This window comes from Dermacentor silvarum, chromosome 11 (genome assembly GCF_013339745.2).
Source record: "Dermacentor silvarum isolate Dsil-2018 chromosome 11, BIME_Dsil_1.4, whole genome shotgun sequence".
NCBI lineage: Eukaryota > Metazoa > Arthropoda > Arachnida > Ixodida > Ixodidae > Dermacentor > Dermacentor silvarum.
This window is the reverse complement of record NC_051164.1, coordinates 31,904,131-31,925,043: the sequence shown is the minus strand read 5'-3', so window position 1 is coordinate 31,925,043 and position 20,913 is coordinate 31,904,131. Positions and strand designations below refer to the sequence as shown.

Here is a 20,913-nt window from a genome sequence, read left to right as displayed (position 1 = left end):
ATGAAGCCCAGGAAAGTATCGGGGAAATTAAGTGTGGTTGACATTGGAATGAAGAAAAAGTAAAACGGAAGTGGACGAAAAGATAACTTTTCGCCGGCGGTAGCCGAACCCGCCACATCCACATTACGCGTGCGGTGCACTGCCAATTGTGCTACGGCGACGGCCATCAATTCGTTCACCAACATAGGCATTTAAGTTTACTAGAGCTAGCCCTACCACTGTTCGCCAGCGCCTTATATATATGAACGAGAAGAAAGGGAACCGAGGGGCCCGATTTTTATTAATCATATCATAAGAAGCCAACAAACATTGACACCAAGAACAACATAGGGGAAAAATTACTTGCACACACTAATTGAATTAAAGAAATGATAAATTAATGGAAATGAAAACGGATGAAAAAACAACTGTCCGCAGGTGGGGAACGAACCCACGTCTTCGCATTACGCGTGCGATGCTCTCACCACTGAGCTACCGCGGAACCGTTTTCCCATCCGCTTTCTGGGGTATTTATGATTTTACAACTAGAACTAGCTCTGGGAGTGTTAGCCAGCGCCACGGGCTCGTGACGTCTGCGGCAGAAAGGATGTTCCACATCCGCCCCTAGGCTTGTGAGTGGTGGCGCTGGCTAACACTCCCAGAGCTAGTTCTAGTTGTAAAAACATAAATACCCCAGAAAGCGGATGGGAAAACGGTTCCGCGGTAGCTCAGTGGTGAGAGCATCGCACGCGTAATGCGAAGACGTGGGTTCGTTCCCCACTTGCGGACAGTTGTTTTTTCATCCGTTTTCATTTCCATTAATTTATCATTTCTTTAATTCAATTAGTGTGTGCAAGTAATTTTTCCCCTATGTTGTTCTTGGTGTCAATGGTTGTTGGCTTCTTATGATATGATTAATAAAATTCGGGCCCCTCGGTTCCCTTTCTTCTCGTTCATTACATAACGAGGGCTCGAATCCGGCAACATTGATGCCTTCAGGGAGCATATGTGGGTTTATTGACCAGTTGCCATCACCCGAAAAGATCACGTGCTCGTGACGTCTGCGGCAGAAAGGATGTTCCACATCCGCCCCTAGGCTTGTGAGTGGTGGCGCTGGCTAACACTCCCAGAACTAGTTCTAGTTGTAAAAACATAAATACCCCAGAAAGCGGATGGGAAAACAGTTCCGCGGTAGCTCAATGGTGAGAGCATCGCACGCGTAATGCGAAGACGTGGGTTCATTCCGCACCTGCGGACAGTTGTTTATTCATCCGTTTTCATTTCCATTAATTTATCATTTCTTTAATTCAATTAGTGTGTGCAAGTAATTTTTCCCCTATGTTGTTCTTGGTGTCAATGGTTGTTGGCTTCTTATGATATGATTAATAAAATTCGGGCCCCTCGGTTCCCTTTCTTCTCGTTCATTACATAACGAGGGCTCGAATCCGGCAACATTGATGCCTTCAGGGAGCATATGTGGGTTTATTGACCAGTTGCCATCACCCGAAAAGATCACGTGCTCGTGACGTCTGCGGCAGAAAGGATGTTCCACATCCGCCCCTAGGCTTGTGAGTGGTGGCGCTGGCTAACACTCCCAGAACTAGTTCTAGTTGTAAAAACATAAATACCCCAGAAAGCGGATGGGAAAACAGTTCCGCGGTAGCTCAATGGTGAGAGCATCGCACGCGTAATGCGAAGACGTGGGTTCGTTCCCCACCTGCGGACAGTTGTTTATTCATCCGTTTTCATTTCCATTAATTTATCATTTCTTTAATTCAATTAGTGTGTGCAAGTAATTTTTCCCCTATGTTGTTCTTGGTGTTAATGTTTGTTAGCTTCTTATGATATGATTAATAAAATTCGGGCCCCTCGGTTCCCTTTCTTCTCGTTCATTACATAACGAGGGCTCGAATCCGGCAACATTGATGCCTTCAGGGAGCATATGTGGGTTTATTGACCAGTTGCCATCACCCGAAAAGATTCACAGTGGGAACCACAATAGGTTGCGAGATAATTAACGGGAGAAGTCTGCTCCAAGACTCTGTGATATGAACGTCTGCGAGCCGGTGTCCGGAGCAGAAAACACTGCGCGATGGGATGCGGAGGTCCTTGCGGTCCTGTTGCCGTGCTTCAGTGTTGACGCGGGCGAGCTGTTCCACATCCGCCCCTAGGCTTGTGAGTGGTGGCGCTGTTTGTGTGGTCTGGTTGAATATACATGCTGTCGGAGAGCGTGCTATGAAAGCGCTCAACACTCCCAGAGCTAGTTCTAGTCGCTCAGGATGACACGAGGAGCACCGTGACGCAGGATTAATGCTAAGTATAAATGCAGCCACTTCAGAAGCCGACGCCGAAGTCACGCAAGCTGTTTCGGCGTAAAAGTGGTCGACGGCTGTCACATAAATACCCCAGAAAGCGATGGATGGAGAAAGCTGGCAGTTCCCAGCGGTAGCTCAATGGCAGTGAGAGCATTTCGAATGCGAAGACGTAAGACGTGGGTTCATTCCGCACCTGCGGACAGTTGTTTTTTCATCCGTTTTCATTTCCATTAATTTATCATTTCTTTAATTCAATTAGTGTGTGCAAGTAATTTTTCCCCTATGTTGTTCTTGGTGTCAATGGTTGTTGGCTTCTTATGATATGATTAATAAAATTCGGGCCCCTCGGTTCCCTTTCTTCTCGTTCATTACATAACGAGGGCTCGAATCCGGCAACATTGATGCCTTCAGGGAGCATATGTGGGTTTATTGACCAGTTGCCATCACCCGAAAAGATCACGTGCTCGTGACGTCTGCGGCAGAAAGGATGTTCCACATCCGCCCCTAGGCTTGTGAGTGGTGGCGCTGGCTAACACTCCCAGAGCTAGTTCTAGTTGTAAAAACATAAATACCCCAGAAAGCGGATGGGAAAACGGTTCCGCGGTAGCTCAATGGTGAGAGCATCACACGCGTAATGCGAAGACGTGGGTTCATTCCGCACCTGCGGACAGTTGTTTTTTCATCCGTTTTCATTTCCATTAATTTATCATTTCTTTAATTCAATTAGTGTGTGCAAGTAATTTTTCCCCTATGTTGTTCTTGGTGTCAATGGTTGTTGGCTTCTTATGATATGATTAATAAAATTCGGGCCCCTCGGTTCCCTTTCTTCTCGTTCATTACATAACGAGGGCTCGAATCCGGCAACATTGATGCCTTCAGGGAGCATATGTGGGTTTATTGACCAGTTGCCATCACCCGAAAAGATCACGTGCTCGTGACGTCTGCGGCAGAAAGGATGTTCCACATCCGCCCCTAGGCTTGTGAGTGGTGGCGCTGGCTAACACTCCCAGAGCTAGTTCTAGTTGTAAAAACATAAATACCCCAGAAAGCGGATGGGAAAACGGTTCCGCGGTAGCTCAATGGTGAGAGCATCACACGCGTAATGCGAAGACGTGGGTTCATTCCGCACCTGCGGACAGTTGTTTTTTCATCCGTTTTCATTTCCATTAATTTATCATTTCTTTAATTCAATTAGTGTGTGCAAGTAATTTTTCCCCTATGTTGTTCTTGGTGTCAATGTTTGTTGGCTTCTTATGATATGATATATATATATATATATATATATATATATATATATGTATATATATACATACATACATACATACATGCATACATACATACATACATACATACATACATACATACATACATACATACATACATGTTTTTGCTTTCTTTTAGGCCTCTTCGTTCTCGGCTTTGTGTCCGCTGGGCCGCTTGTTATTGCCCTTGGCTACCTGGCGGCGGAATTCCTACAACCCGTCATGACTGCAGCCTCTTGGCTTCTCGGGGGGCTCTACATGGGAGGTAAGCAGCAATCGTTATTTCCAGGTACCTGGTGGCATTTCATGATACAGCACTTGGAGCCTCGACAGGATCCGTTCAACTGATTTACCGGTTAAGGTTTCTAAGCTCGTCAAGGTCTGCGTAAGCACAGAATGGGGAGAGAATGTGACTGTATTGCAACGATTTCTAAATACCATAAACATAATTTTAAAGCCGAACAAGCAATAACTGATCCGAACGTCTCTTAATTGCCATCACATCGAAGCGGAATGTGCAATTGCTCTGCAGCCGGTTTCTAAACATTATGCGGCGATGGAGAAACAAATTCAACAAGAGTGGACACATGGCGAAAACTGGCAGTAGGAAACACGCCATGGCCTACTGTTCGCATCATGCGTTAGCGGACTCGAGCATCCAAAAAAACGTGAAATTAAGGTAACAGAGAATGTAATTTTCTTTTTTATTATTTCCCGCTACAACTAGAAAGTTTTGCGTCTAAAAGACGTTCTACTTTGCGACTTGTTTTTTTTTTTTGTTTGGCATTACCTAGCGGCAAGCCAATGACACGCCAGTCGCGCCAGATGCTTGCACCATGCGCCAGAAATGTCACCGTAGCGAGGGAGGCCAGATGCGTACGTGAATGCTCGGGTGCTGGGCGTCCCTTTTGTCTTTTTGTGTAGCTCTGGTCTCTTGGGTTCTCGGCGTATTTTTGCGTTCATGCTGGACTTCGACACGGCACTCCCGCAAGGTGAGACATTTTGTTTGTCAGTTTCCGCTGTATTTCGAGCAACATTGCCTTATGTCTTGCTGGACGCACCGATTACTGTGACGCAGTTAGCGAAAAATAGCTCCGCCGCTGTGGCGCAGCTCGGCGTGTACTCTATCTTACTAGGACGTGTTTGTGAGGCTCGCAGTGACGCACAACATTCTTGTAACTTATTTCGCTACATTTGGGGGATACCTTGTGGGCACGCATCCGCACCAGCCGCTGTGACACAGTTTGTTTAATGTGTATTCAATCTTACTGGGGGCATCATCGTGACGCTCTTAACTTAACGACACTTAACTTCTTTTAATGCAGAAGCTTGTCAAAAGCGCGACCAGCGATTGCCAGGAGTACGTTGCTTGCGCCGGTAGAACGCGCAAAAAATAACGCCAAGGAGGTCGAAAACCATGAACTTAGACCTAGACAATCCAGTCCTCTGAACGACTCAAAATACGTTTTGCACCTAAACATTCGTGTTGGGTGCGCGTAGAAGGCATTCGGCGAGCTACTGGCTGGAAGCCTGGGCTGTGGCCACCTCTGTATATATGACGTACCGTCGTGTCCGCTGATGCCAAGTTATGTCGAAAACGTGCAGTCGGCTTTGTATTTGTGCTTTTAAAGACCATGAAATGAGGCCCGCGAATGGGGGAACGCTTGGAAATGAGATGTCTACGTCATACGTATAGTATAGTATCGTTTGGGATGCGTCAGGAGTTTCTACGTATTGTTTATAAAAGTGATTGCCTTTGTTCGTAATTTCTCCCATTCAACCTATCGCACGTTTATCCTACACGCAGTTATCCCTAAAATATCTAAACGCCAAAATAACGCATGCTTATAACTTTTTTCAGTTCATGCTGTCCGGCGGAGCTTCGTACAGGAACTGATCCGGCTGCTGCTTCTAACCTGGTGCCACAGCAATAGAACGAGCATTTTAATAAAGCAAACTGAACATTTCCTCATTTCACAACGCCTCTTGTGTCTACTTTATGAAATTGCACTTTGTACGAAGGACAGCTTCAATGAAGGGTTGTAAAGGTAACTCGAAATCGTAGGTATTTACTCAACTAAATTTTTAAAAAAATCGCAGTTTCGGCCAGAAGGCGAAACATCGATAGCGACAGGAAACTCCTGGAGAACTATACGAAGTAAGGACAGTAGTATTATCGGTCTTATGAGCCTGCCAGATAGGTATATTAATTAAATCGCCAAGCATGGTATTACACATGCACAAGCAAACATCAACGCATCTCACTCGATGAGCGCGGAAACTTGTTGTCAAAACGCTGTAGTGAGTAAGCCCGGCTGCAGCAGCAAGCGAATTGACCGTCCCGCCGATCGCATCAACGCGAACTAAGCCGCGAAAACACAGTGCAGGGAGGAAGGACTCTGCCCTCGCCGCAGATGGGTTTCAAGATACAGCGGACCAGGCGGTAGCGGGCGGCGTTGTACGAGGCCTCCCCACTCCCTACACTCTCCCCCGCAGCTCTGGCGGCGCGGAGTAAACCCCCCTCCCTACCCTCCCTCCGGAGTGCTGGGCGCGATTGGAAGACTGTGCGCTCCTTTCTCGCCCTTGCGTGCGCGGGATTAAGCTGCAATCGGTGGTTCACCCTCGCACACGAGGTTTCACTCGTACATACAGCACACGGCGCGTAGCGATGATTTTATTGTCGGTGGACTTTATACGGAACCTCACGGCGACGGCGACGGTAGAAATGGGTCTGGAGTGTCTATATAATTCCTATCGCAATAAAAGAAATGTGAAGAAGAAGACGTGCCTCCGTCGCCAACGGTCGGCCCGCTCGGCTCGCGCTGCTGATCGCTGGTGTCATTAGAAACGGTGCCCTACTCTGTCTCGCCGTTCTTTGATGTTGTAGCGTTCTTGAAGGACACCGCCAATAAACCTCTTCTCAGTTGGTGGAGGTTGCTGGAATTCCCCCGTCACTTGCACCCTTGAGCTTCGAACCCGAACGCTTCCGCCCATCGTGACCGACAACGCAGACTCGCCGGCGCCTGCGCCTCAGTCCGTGATCTGCATGCACCGGGGTTCCTCGGCAACGTGATCCGAAGGTCTTCAGCGGTAAAGATGAATAGACTTGGAGGACTGGTTTACGTCGTATGAACGGGTGAGCGCGCATAACAAGTGGGACGACACCGCGAAGTTGACCAACGTCATATTTTATCTTACTGGCGTTGCCCAGCTCTGGTTCCATAAGCACGAAGTCGACATCCCAACATGGTCAACTTTCAAGACGTCTTTCACTCAAGTCTTTGGTCGACCTGCTGTCCGCAAACTACGCGCAGACCAGCGCTTGCGAGCCCCTGCACAGCAGACTGGTGAAACTTTCACGAGCTACATTGAAGAAGTCGTCGGCCTTTGCAAACGTGCCAACGCCGCCATGCTCAAAGCTTATTAAGTTCAGCACATCCTCAAGGGCATCGATGACGGCGCATTACAGGTGCTTTTGGCTAGGAATCCGCGCAACATTTCTGAAGTAGTTACGTTATGTCAGAGCTTTGAAGAGTTGAAGAAGCAACGCACCCTGACTGGGCAGCCTCTGTCGACCGAAAACTCGCTATCGAGTCTCATTGCCGTTTCCGACCACTCTCCATTGCTTCGGCATATTCAAGACTTCGTGCGCGATGAAGTTGCCTGTCAACTTTCCTTGGTCCCGTTCCCTCATGAGCCGTCCTGTCGTCTGCCTGCAACGTGCCGCAATGTCATTGCCGAAGAGGTCGCTCAAGCTATTCCCGTCGCTCACCACCAGCCACCTGTGGCCGCGCCTCTTCCCTATGCGCAGGCAGCGCAGCCTGTAGGCGCGCCTCTTACGTATGTGCAGGCAGTGCAGCCTGTTGCCGCGCCTCCTACCTATATGCGCAAGTAGTGCGTAGTCCTCCCCAGCTTCCTTTCTCGATCCTGCAACAGTCTGCACCACCCACCTCTCCTACTGCTTCTTAGGCCGGGCCGAGAGTCAGCAATCAATGAAGACACCTGACAATCGTCCCATTTGTTACGCCTACTGCACGCCAGGGCACGTCGCTCGCTATTGCTGCTGTCGCCTTCAAACTTCCGACAACGCTGCCCGGCCGTTCCAGTATGGTTGTCAGCCCATGGGCCAATCAGCCCCGGGTACCTCCCAGTGGTATGTTATTGCTGACTTCCCTGAATTTCCATCGCGCCACTCCCCATCTCCTCGTCGACGATCGCTTTCCCCATTGCGTCGCCGACCCGCACCCTCCGACCAGGAAAACTAAGCGCCGCAGTTCACGAGGCCAGAACTGCGCCATCTTCGAACTGCCCAAGCCCTCGCTCTTCTTCTGCTAACATGGTCGCAATATTCGTTGAAGGTATTCATACTTCTGCGCTTGTGGGCACTGGCATCGCCGTTTCTGTTATAGCCGTCAAATTCTGCCGTTCGCTCCGCAAGTTGACCACGCCGCTCTCTGGACTGCTGCTTCACACGGAAAGCGCGCAGCACGTTACTCCTCTGGCAGCCTGCACTGCCCGTGTGCTTTTACAAGGCGTTTTATATATTGGCGAGTTTATTGTTCTTCCTGCCTGCTCACATGACGTCATCGTTAGGTGGGACTTCTTGTCCCGTCATAACGCTGTGATCGACAGCGCACGAGCGCAAGTTGTTGTTTCGCCGCTGTAAGACGCACCATCCCATGACGCTCATGATCAGCCGCCTAAACTGTTCGTGCGTGAGGACACCGACATTCCGCCTGGCTCACTTGCCGTTGTCCGAGTCGTCGGCGGTGCCGTCACCGATGCTACGGTCTTCTTCACACCATCTGACATCTTTATGAGTCGCAAAGCCATTCCACTGCCTTTTGCAACGATTGACATCGTCGCCGGCATCAGCAATATTTTTGTGCACAATCCACTTTCTGCGTCTGTTACGTTGCTTGTCGGTCAATGTCTCGGCCACATGGAACACTTTGACTCTTTGTTCTTTGTTACCGTGGCAGACGAATCTTTCCATCTTGACTCCAACGAACTCCGCGCCCTTTCAACGCTGGAGGAGTCGTCGAGTGACGTGTTCTCCAGTTCCATTGCCACCATACTAACCGCTGCCGAACACTCCGAGCTCCTTCAGCTTCTACACCACTTTAGAAATTCTTTCGATGTTTCTCAGCCGCAACTGGGCCGAACGTCGGAAGTGCAGCACTACATTGATACCAACTTACACCAGCCGTTGCTTCAACGACCGTACCGTTGCTGACGAACGTCGCGTCATCAACGACCAAGTCGACGATATGCTACGCCGTGGCGTTATTCAACCATCCCACCGTCCCCGAGCATATCCTGTCGTTCTCTTTCGCAAGAAGAACGGGTCTATTCGCTTTTGCGTTGACTACCGTTGATTAAATAAAGTCACGCACAAGGACGTCTATCCTTTGCCACGCATAGACGACGCCCTTGACAGCCTTCAGGGTGCTGAATTCTTTTGGTCCCTAGATTTGCGTTCTTGCTACTCGCAGGTTCCCATGGCTGAAGCTGATCGCCAGAAAACGGCATTTATTACACCTGATGGCCTATATGAATTCAACGTGATGCCCTTTGGACTTTGCAACGCGCGCGCGACGCATCAACGACTCATGGACAATACGCTGCGTGGCCTCAAGTGGTCTATGTGTCTGTGTTACCTCGACGATGTCGTGGTTTTGTCGCCTTATTTTCCGACCCACCTGCTTCGCCTTAGATATGTTTTGACGTGTCTAACCAACGCTGTCCTGAAATTCAACCTCAAAAAGTGCCGCTTCGCCGTGCCGGAGCTGACCATCTTAGGCCACACCGTGTCCAAGCCTGGCGTTCTACCGGACCCTGCGAAACTTCGTGCAGTCGCTGAGTTCGCGAGGCCTACTAACGTCAAAGAACTTCGCACTTTTGTGGGCCTGTGCTCATATTTCTGGCGCTTTGTCCGCAATTTCGCATCGATCATGTCGCCCTTGACCCAGCTCCTATGCGGTAGCGCGGACCTCTCCTCCTGGTTATCTGCACTACGTCGTCTTCATACTTCTCCACGTCATCGTCAGCCTGTTTATGTCCACTGCAAGACGAAGGCCTCTCCCTGTGATCTCCAATTACCCTTGTCCTGCGCTAACTGATTCCAACTTGCGCCTGCAAATTTCCTAACTTCCATACCCCACCTAGTTTTCTGCCGTCCTCGGCTAGGCTGCCCTTCTCTTCGTATCCATTCTGTAACTCTAATAGTCCACCGGTTATCTATACGACGCGTTACATGGCCTACCCTGCTCCATTTCTTCCGCTTAATGGCAACTACAATATCCGCTATCCCCGTTTGTTCTCTGATCCACACCGCTCTCTTTCTGTCTCTTAACGTTAGGCCTAACATTTTTCGTTCCATCGCTCTTTGTGCAGTCCTTAACTTGTTCTAGAGCTTCTTCGCTAACCTCCAATTTACTCCTCCATATGTTAGCACCGGTAGAATGCAATGATTGTATACTTTTTGTTTTCAGCGACAGTGGTATGGTCTCAGTCAGGATTTTGCAATGTCTGCCGTATACACCCCAACCCAATTTTATTCTTATATAAATTTCTTTCTAATTATAAGAGTTCCCTGTGAGTAATTGACCTGGATAAACGTACTACTTTACAGACTCTAGAGGCTGACTGGCGATCGTGAATTCTTGTTCCCTTGCCAGGCTTTTGACAATTATGCTTGTCTACTGCACATTAATCTTCAACCCCATTCTTACACTTTCTCGGTTAAGGTCCTCAATCATTTGCTGTAATTCGTCCCCGTTATTGCTGAATAGGACAATGTCATCTGCAAACCGAAGGTTTCTGAGGTATTCGCCGTTGATCCTCACTCCTAAACCTTCCCAGTCTAAGAGCTTGAATACTTCTGAGCATGCAGTGGAGAGATTGGAGAGCATTGGAGAGATTGTGTCTCCTTGGCTGACCCCTTTCTTGATAGGTATCTTTCTTCTTTTCTTGTGGAGAACCAAAGTTGCTGTGCAATCCTTGTAGGTATTTGCCATGATATTCACGTATGCCTCCTGTACTCGTTGATTACGCAATGCCTCTATGACTGCTGGTATCTGTAATGAATCAAATGCTTTTTCATTATCTGTGAAAGCCATATAGAGATGTTGATTGTTCTCCGCAGATTTCTCTATTACCTTATTTATGACATGAATATGATCCATCGTAGAATATCCCTTCCTGGAGCCAGCCTGTTCTCATGGTTGGCTGAAGTGAAGTGTTTACCCGATTCTATTGGAAATTATCTTGGTGAATAACTTATACAGTACTGAAATCAAGTTAATGGGTCTATGAGTATTCAATTCTTTAACGTCTCCCTTCTTATGAATGAGTATAACGTTGGCATTCTTCCAGCGTTCTGGTGGACTTGAAGTCGTGAGGCATTGCGTATAAAGGTCCGCAAGATTTTCAAGCATGATATCTCCTCCATCTTCGATTAAATCGACTGTTATTCCAGCTTCGCCGACAGCTTTTCCCCTGTCATGTTTTTCAAGGCCCTTTAAACTTCATCGCTAGTTATAGAGGAGCCTCTGTATCCTGTTCATAACTACTTCGAATGAAAGTAGCTTGGCTGCTCTGGTCACTGTGCAGGTCCGTATAGAATTCTTCCGATGCTTTTACTATGTCATCAAAATTGCTGATGATATTACCCTGCTTATCTTTCAGTCTATACATTTTCCCTTGTCCTATGCCAAATTTTCCTCTCACTGATTTCATGCTGCGTCCATATTTTACTGCTTCCTCAATGTTTTCCACTTTATAATTTTGGATATCCCTTACTCTCTTCTTATTGATCAGTTTCGACAGTTCAGCAACCAATTCTTCGCCATTTCGACCCGCTAGCTGACCCTGAGCTACATACAGTCACCAGCGGGGACGGTCTTGGAGCCGTCCTCGCGCAACGAAAGGCCGGCTACTCTGAATACGTGGTCGCCTATGTGAGTCGTACGTTGACAAAAGCAGAGGTCAATTACAGCGGCACTGAAAAAGAGTGCTTGGCTCTAGTATGGACGCTTGGCAAGTTCCGCCCATACTTATACGGCCGCTCATTTGACCTAGTGACGGATCACCACGCGCTTTGTTGGCTCGCCACGTTGAAAGATCCATCTGGCCGCTTAGCGCGCTGGGCCCTCAGAATCCAGGAGTACGATATTCGCGTCGTCTACCGCTGCGGACGCAAGCCCACTGACGCAGACGCCCTGTCCCGTTCACCTCTACCTCCCGACTCGGCCTGCGGAACCACTTGCGCACACCCCCTGTGATCACTTGACCTTGACGCGATTGGCACCGAACAACGCCGTGACCCGTGGACTAGCTTCTCTTTTCGCCTATCTTTCTGGAACATCGACCACCCCTATATCCCGATCCCTCCGACGCCAAGCTGTTCATTTCGTCATTCGTGATTAGCTGCTCCACTGACACAACTATGCTCCCGAAGGCCGTCGATGGTTACTGGTCATTCCCCGCAGCTTAAGATCCCAAATCTAAGCCTCTTTTCACGCGATCCACAATGTGGACACGCCAGAGCATTTAAGACTTACGAACGTATTCGCCGTCGCTTCTACTGGTGGGGAATGTACACTTTTTTACGAAAGTTTGTTCAGTGCTGCCCTGACTGCCAACGTCGCAAATTACCATCTTTACGTGCGTCTGGCGCCTTGCAGACGCTTGCGTGCCCTGCGACACCCTCCGATCGCGTTGGCATTGACCTCTACGACCCGCTTCCCATGACACCGTATGACAATAGGTGGATCATAGTTGCTGTGGACCATTTGACCCACTCCGAAACTGCTGCTTTACCGAATGCTACGGCGCGGGATATACCCTCTTTCGTCCTACACCGCTTCGTTGTTCGACATGGGGCACCTCGAGAACTCCTCAGTGATAGAGGTCGCACCTTCCTCTCCGAAGTCGTCGAAGCTCTGCTTTGGGAATGCCACATTATTCATCGAAGGAGCACGGCATACCATTCACAAACTAACGGGCTCACAGAGCGGTTTAACCGCGATGTACGTGGCATCCGATCATGGGAACTGGCACCACGTACTGGCTTTTGTAACGTTCGCATACAATACCGCGATACAAGCTACTACGGGATTTTCACCTTTCTTCCTCCTATATGGATGCTATATGGCCTTTGTATACCATTGACACTCTCCTTCCATACCGTCCTGACGCTTCCGAGTGCGCACCTGTATACGAAGCTGCCCGACAAGCTGAAGACTGCGCCAGCTCGCGCGCACCTTTACATCACAGGAACAAGAGTGCCAGAAGGAAGGCCGCGCCGAGTCACTTCTAAATTCTACGTATGCCCCAGGGTCTCTTGCATGGCTGGCTGTTCCTTGCCAAATTACTGGGCTTTCCTCGAAACTCGTTCCAAAGTACGACGCACCTTACCGTGACTTAGAGCGAACGTCCTCGGTGAATTTTCTCATCGAGCCACTTTCTCCATCTGACGACATGCGCCGGCGTGGACGTGACCTAGTCCACGTGGCGCGTCTCAAGCCCTACCATGACCCTCTGCCTCCAATCTCTGAGGTCGCCAGGATGGCTCTTTTTCTATGGGGGTGATTGTGAAGAAGGCGTGCCTCCGTCCAGCGGCATCGCCAACGCTCGGCCCACTCTGCTCCCGCTGCTGGTCGCTGGTGTCTTTTGAGACGGTGCCCTACTCTGCCTCGCCGTTCCTTCATCTCGTAGCGTCCTTGAAGGACATCGCCAATAAATCTCTTCTCAGAAATGTTATTTCCACTGACAGCGCGGTGGATCAGCAGCAGAAGCAAAACAAAATGCAGCGGCTTAGCTCAGCTAGCGCTGGATATGCAAAGCGAAAGCACTTTTTTTTTTGTCCAAGGCCTGTTTTTTTCTACGGTTGTGGTCCCTCTTCCGGCGTTTTGCGAGACGAACAGCTTGCTCTTCCTCAGTCACCGACGCTAGCTTCGCGCGCTTAGCATTCCGGACCCACTCCAGTGAAGGAGCTCGTCAGGTAATATCCGCAAGGCGGTCAGACGCCGCTTGCCGACGAAGGCTCGAACCCTCCCGCTCCTGCGCAACGCTCAGGGAAGACGGCCCGACCTCGCTCTGACCCATGGCCAAGTTCGCACGAGCGCAGCACTCTTCTTATTAGCCAGGTGCGCGGCGAGTCACGTGGTCAGGCGACGACCCAGCTGCGGAAAGCGCATACGCTAAGCCGATGGCGGCGGAGCTCGGCGCGACGAGTCACGTGATGCGTTGCCAAAACCACGGCGCAGATGCGGTGAAACGAAGGTCAATGGCTACGGCTCAACTCGGCTCAACTAGGTTAATAAAGCTTTCGCTTTCAAACAGACGCCGCGCCGATCAATGCAGCTGGCGTAACACGTCCTACCCAGCGACCAAACTGCGCGCGCTCGAAACCGAATCCAGAAGTGTGGTTCAGTGTTTCACATCAGCCGCTTGGTGCGCTACAATCGGTTCTGCCGCTGGGGTCTATGGGAGTGTCCGTTCTTGTTGAATTTGACTCTCTATGCTGTATCTACTAATGAACACATGTGAAGCCTGAATGAAACCACTCTTGCAAATGTAGATTAAACTAACAAAGAACGCATATCAGTCGCATTCAACTAGTTCATGCTTGAATTTCCCTTGATCGTACTTACGAAAGGTCAAGGTTGAAACACCCATGCCCTTCCGTGTATAGGCTGTTTTAGCTATCGTGAACTAACCTTGTGGACGAAACCAACATTGTTAGCCGCAACATGAACAAAGCTTGTGTGGCTATTATTTATTTGGTACGCTATGTCTAGTACCTTCAGTTGTTCATTAGTGTATGTACAGCAGATCTTTCACGACATCGTTATATATCACATTCAAAAACATCAGTTTCAAGCGTTGGTGGCATGCGTTCTTTTGAGGGTCTCTTTTATTGCCAATTATATGGACACTTCAACCGGATTTCTGCCGTCGGCGTCGCCGTCGCCGTCGCCGTGAGGTTCCCTATAGATAAAATCTTCGCCGCGCGCCGTATGCCCGAGCGGAAGCGTGCGGGGACGCGCGCTGTCACGGAGAGCGAACGCACTCAATAGAGAGTGTTAGATTGGGGGGACGCAAGCGTAGGGGCCCGCTAGCGCTTGGGGCCGCGGTACTGCGCACGCGCAGACCGGTCTGCGCGTGCGCAGTATCCGCGGCCCCAAGCGCTAGCGGGCCCCTACGCTTGCGTCCCCCTAATCTAAAACTCTTTAATCTCCCACGCGCAAGCAAGGATGCGGGAAGCCAGCGCCGGAGGGAGCGGGGCTGGGGGGGGGGGAGGGGGGGGCGCACTCCTACTCTGCCAACAGCCGCGCTCGTCGCTCCGCCCGCACCGTCTCTTATCTCCCCACGGCTCTGACCTTTATGCGCCGTGCATTCGCCGCTCAGTTTCCGTTGAAGCGATAGACCGCACGTACCTTCGCCGCTGCGGTGTTTTCGCTTGCTGCCAGCGTTTTGACAGTCGTTGTCTGCAGTCATTCAGTGTGATCTATTCATGTTTGTTTGTGCGCGCTCACACCACGCTTGTTCATTCAGTTAGTAATAGTCGGGCCACGTTTTCCAACGCACGCTACACATGCAATGCTGCCCGGATCGGCAGTGCAGCACTACAGTTGTGTCCCTTCGCACGCGCTGCCCACGGGAAGCGCTTCTCATCAACACCACCGTTTCACACGCGCCTTCTCGTGGTCATCGAGTCTCTCTTCATGTCGGTGTACTTACGCCGAAGCACACCTGGTTACTTAATCAGCTCATGTTTACTACAATTCATATTGCTACCAAAGCCGCTCACCTTACTTCGTATGACATTGCTGTGTTGCTATCGCATTCATTGCTTCGCCTTTAGGGCGAAACTGTGACATCGTTTTTTTTTGAGCGCTTCAGTGAAAGCGTGCGTCATACTGATTGTGTATGCCACTCGCAAGTCGCAGCAGCGGGTTTTTTAGTTGGTCGCACGAGAGATTGGACACCTTTCTATTTACCTACATGAACCTTTATGAACCTTTACCTAAAAGTCACCTTTATGAATGGAAACGCGCGAACGCATGTCGCCTTGCCTTCTGGAGTGGAGATGATGTCTTGAAGGTGAAGTGAGGCCGTCACGACCTTATTGACGGCACCAAGAGACATTAAGGAATAGTGGAGAATAGCAAGTGCTTTCGTTTCACTTTCTTCCTGTTTAAGACGTCTAATTTTACCGTACAGATATTAGTGAATGACTTTCTTCGTGTCACTGGTTTTGGGAGTAAACCTGAATGCTGTAGCACATTTCGTAGTAGGTCAGTGTATAGACGAGTACTTCAGTGTATAGTGTGTACGATTTCCCCTCGCCATACCATCATAGAGATAGCAGCCTACTGTCGCATACCGCGAACCTACTGTTTCTTTTAGGCACACGTGATTCTGTTGTTCCAAACCCTTTTATCGTCGTGTAGGCCGCCGCAGATAATTGCGGCCATGCATTGAAGTGGCTTGACCAGTTATATCAAATAATGTTCCTTTTTATTGTGCCCATGCGCATGCACGTGAGCGATCTGGGGGGTGGGGGGGGGGGGGTATTCTGTAAGAGTCCACCTATAGTGGACTGTCCACTTCGGATGTCGCCATTGGCTGCCGCTTCATGAGCGCGAAGGTGCCAGCCAGTCTTCTTCGCGCTCGTGAAGCGGCAGCCAATGGCGACAGCCGATGTGGACAGTCCACTAGGTGGACTCTTACAGAATACGCCCCCCCCCCCCCCTGATAGGTTTCTTGTTGACAAAAATGTCGCTTGTCTATACGGTAGACAGCGTTCTTCGAACTATGCGTAGATGGCGAGCTTTTCACAACGCTAGAAATACAAATGTGTCAGAAAGTAATCACCCGGAAATGCAACCCCAGTTGTTCCACGGTGCTACAGTCCTACAGAGACACCCTATGTCCCTAGGGCCGTTGGCGCTTTACCTGGAAGCAATCTGCTGGTTAATTCGAAGCGGCAGCACCATACGAAGAATACAAATTGCATAGTTAAAGGTATCGGGTTGCCCTCATGAAATTACAGTAATCTGCTCATCCGCTGCTCAGCTTCCACCAACCCCATACCACATTACGTCGGAGTGCACGCTCCACGACATAGAACGTCACGACACGAACACAACGAGGGAGCAATGGGAGGGACTGCCGTCCAGCTCGGCCCTCGACCACGAGCTCAAGCTGATAATCCAGAGAGCGGAGAAACTGGCAAGAGCCAGCGGAGCCCTGGAGTAGGGGCCCCGTAAACCAACCGCAGGTTTCTTTTTTTATGTGTCTGAATCAATTGTCACCTACTCAAAATGTAATCCTAGCTGTAACATTGACATGAACTCAAGCGGTGCTTTTTGAAACACCGTGGACCATGTAAATGAATATGACATTAGGAGTGTCACTGCGCAAATGTCAGTTGGCTACAGGTCAAGGTCGAGTGTATTTACAAAATCTTCGAGCAAAAATTTCCGCAGGGCTTGGCCGGAATTTGTCCTTCCCAAATAAGAACTTGGTTTGAAACACAGCCTTCGTTCTCAGCATACATCATGCAACGCAAGCAGGCTGATACAAGCCAAGAGACGCTGCGTTAACATGTTGCTTACCACATAATTTTACACCCTCGCCTCCAGAAAACGAGGCGCCGCGACTTGTTTCTTAGCCCTGAAGAAGGCGCCGGACGTGTAGTTTTTGCACTCAAGCTGGCAGTGCACAGGTTTTATATTTTCCACAATCAGCAAGGCCCAGTTGTGCAATATCTTGCGTGTGAGAAGGACGAGCTCTAACGTCTTGCCCTGCCCTGAAAATATTCCTACTCGCTGTGAATTTAAATTTTATAAGGACGTGCTGGTACTTTATTTTTTTACAGGACTTATTGTCCAATGGGAGTATTTAGGCACGGTAATATGGAAGCAACTTTACCGGGATACCGCGAATATGCTGTGGCCCCTACCCTATATTGTGATCGGGTGTTTGTTACACATGTTTTACGTGTTTACGTAGGTACAGGCGCCCAAATCTATAACTAGCGTGCTCGAGCGGCGACTTTCTGTGCGCCAGCACCTTAAATTAGGAACAAAATTACAAATGACTATGCTATCTTTGCGAGCTTTGTGAGCATAGTCAGATGACATAGTCATTTGTAAGTTTTTTTCCTAATTTAAGGCGCTGGTTCACAGAAAGTCGCCGCTCGCGCGCGCTAGTTAAATATTTGGGCGGCTGTACCTAGTTTGTACTAGGGTAAAAATATATTTATGCTCCATAGACAAGATAAATTTATTAAACCACGCCAAGTACTTGAAGTGTTCATGTACCTTTTTTTCATTTTCCTGTACCTTTTCCATTTTCCTGTGCCTTTATCATTTTCCTGTGCTGCCATCTGCCTATGGAAGCGTTTTGGAAGGGGGCAGGCGCTTTCAACGATTAGTTTGTGTACCTGCGCCCATGTTGGATGCGTGTCAGCTGTGCATTTCGTGGATCGCGAATAATTATTAATGGCTTCGCCCAGACAGTATGTCATTTCTGGAAGCCATGTAGTACTCACCGACTACTGGGTGAGCAGGCCTGAGTGTGCTGTTGTGCGAACAGTTCGGCCGATAAAGGCACGTTAAGTTCCGTCAGCCGAGCGGCTGCCTTAAGTTTGTTGTGGCTGTTTTGTGCACATGCCCTTTGCTTTTTCAATTCTTTTTACGCATTCTACAGACATTTAGCATATCTAAGAAGGGTTGGAGTGCAGCTTTCCGCGTCGGATTTACGAAAGCGGTGCACTTGTTTACATTGAAATCTACAACCACAGATCGTTGTTAGCTCCCAATATTAGGAAAAAGGTGAATCACTCATATGAAATATGTTAAAACATAGCAAAAGGATACATATAGCAGCATATGAACCGAGTTTTTCCGCCCTGAGACAAGTCAATATGAGCGGCCAATCGACGTAAACAACGGCAACTGTGATCCATCAGATACATATATTACGGGGCGTTAATTTATTACTAATTCTCGCTTTTCCTTAACTTCATCATATTGTCACGTTTAATATAGAGGCGACTTCTAAAATAGGCTGTTATAGTAAGTCCGAGTCGTCGAAGGGGCAGCGCAGCACCGACCAAAGACCAAGGCGCTAGCTAGTGTACTAGACCGTCCTCGTCCTCTTCTGGGAGAAAATAGCACAAGCGCGTGGCATTGCCCCTCCTCTCAGAAGAGCATCGACTCGACGCTAAACAAGACATAGATGGGCAGAAATACTTGTCCCAGCAGAAACGCAATAGTCCGGAAACCACGACTATTATGGTGTGCGATACAGTTTTTAACCGCACTACGTGAACAATCTCGGGCCGCGGTTGTCGGCGTCGTGCTGACTGGGTGCCGTCCGGAAGAACTTCATAATTGAGGTTACTCACTCGCCGAAGCACTTTGTAAGGGCCGAAGTACCGACTAAGAAGCTTTTCCGAAACACCTTTACGGCGGACGGGGTCCAAGCTAGCACTTGGTCACCCGGTTGGTACTCAACTTGTCCGTGGCGGAGGTTGTAGTGTCGCGCGTCAATACACTGTTGTTTCCTGATGTTCACGCGAGCCAATTGGCGTGATTCATCACGACGTTGCACGAAACGCTGAGTGTCTTCATCAAGATTGTCAGAATTGTCACATGGTAACATAGCTTCTAACATCGTCTGCACTTCACGACAGTAAACAAGAGAAAAATGCGTGAAGCATGTGGTCTCTTGTGTAGCGGTGTTGTATGCAAACGTGGCGTACGGTAGTACCTCGTCCCAAGTCTTATGCTGCACGTCTATGTAGTACATCGACAGCATGTCGGTCATCGTTTTCTTAAGCCTTTCGGTCAAGCCATTTGCTTGAGGGTGATAGGCAGTCGTCTTTCGGTGCGTGGTGCAACTCAGCTGAAAACCTTCTTCAAGCAGCCTTGCCGTAAACGACGCTCCTCGATCTGTGATAACACAGGGTGGGGTGCCATGACGTAGTACGATCTTCTGTACGAAAAACTGTGCAACCTCAGAAGCTGTGCCTTTACGAAGAGCCTTTGTTCCAGCATAGCGGGTTAAATAGTCTGTGGAGATGATTATCCACTTGTTTCCAGAAGTAGACAACGGAAACAGGCCCAGGAGGTCCATGCTGACTTGATGGAAGGGCCCTCGAGGCGGCTCGATAGGATTCACCAATACGCAGGTTTCACAGTCGGCGACTTTTGGCGTTGGAATTCACGGCAGGCTTGGACATATCGATTACCACAAGTGGCGAGTTTCGGCCAGTAGTACGGTTTCCGTATACACTGGTGAGGGTTCGAGTGAAACGCAAGTGGCCAGACGCAGGCCCGTCGTGGCATGCTAACAGGATTTCGTCACGAAGCTCTGCAGGTACGACCAAAAGATAGGTGTTGTTGCTGGCAGCAGAATTCTTTTATAGGACTTATTTGCGGGGGCAAAGAGACGTTGCGGCCTTCTAGATGTTCAATTATATTGCGCAATTCACAGTCTGCTCGCTGCCGCGTCGATACGTCTGCCACTCTTATGGCGCCGAGAAAAGCGCTGTCGTCGTCGACGTGTTGATCGGCAGGTTCAACAGGTGCGCGCGACAATCTGTCGGCATCGTCGTGTGTGCGGCCTTGACTTGTACACGATGATCACGTCGTATTCCTGCAGGCGCAGGCTCCACCCTGCCAGTCGTCCAGAAGGGTCTCTTAGGTTTGCCAGCCAGCATAAGGAGTGGTGATCCGTCAAGACCTTGAATGGGCGGCCATAGAGGTAAGGTCGAAACTTGGCAAGATCCCATACGACGGCAAGACACTCTTTCTCCGTGGTAGTGTAACTGAACTCAGGTCGTGAAAGGGTGCGGATGGCGGAAGCTATGACCCTTTCGCCGTTCTCCTGCTGCTGTACGAGCACCGCACCCAGACCAACGTTACTGGCGTCGGTATGAATTTCTGTTTCGGCGTCCTCGTCGAAATTCCCAAGAACCGGGGGCGATGCCAGGCGATGTCGAAGCTCGCCGAAAGCTGTTTCTTGTTCAGAGCTCCAGATGAACGGCGTGTCGTCTCTAGTGAGACGAGTAAGTGGTGCAGCAATTTTAGAAAAATTGCGTATAACGCGCCGGTAGTATGCGCACAGTCCCAGGAAGCGTCAAATGCTTTTAATGTCGGTAGGAGTCGGTAAAGCAACTACAGCGGCTATTTTCTCGGGATCGGGATGGACGCCTTCCGCGCTCGCAACATGTGCAAGAAACTTCAATTCTTCATAACAAAAGTGACATTTCAGAGGCTTTAACGTGAGGTTAGCCGATCGTATTGCCTCGAGCTCTTGCCGCAGTCGCTTAAGAT

The 20,913-nt window shown here is 49.4% G+C and overlaps 1 protein-coding gene and 2 non-coding genes across 3 annotated transcripts in view; 2 read left to right on the top strand and 1 right to left on the bottom strand.

Moving 5' to 3' along the window:
* The window catches only part of LOC119432497 (ABC transporter A family member 2-like), a 151,022-nt gene extending 134,197 nt beyond the window's left edge, over positions 1-16,825 (top strand). Inside the window, exons 8-10 of the mRNA XM_037699662.2 lie at positions 3,696-3,821; positions 11,423-11,517; positions 16,643-16,825. Coding sequence (XP_037555590.2) covers positions 3,696-3,821; positions 11,423-11,517; positions 16,643-16,825 — 404 coding nt within the window. The remainder of the gene's footprint in view (positions 1-3,695; positions 3,822-11,422; positions 11,518-16,642) is intronic.
* Trnat-cgu (transfer RNA threonine (anticodon CGU)) lies at positions 410-481 on the bottom strand. The gene has a single exon. It is a non-coding gene; the product is annotated as a tRNA-Thr (tRNA).
* On the top strand, positions 1,633-1,704 carry Trnat-cgu (transfer RNA threonine (anticodon CGU)). Its single transcript has one exon. It is a non-coding gene; the product is annotated as a tRNA-Thr (tRNA).
* Positions 16,826-20,913: the final 4,088 nt, after the last annotated feature.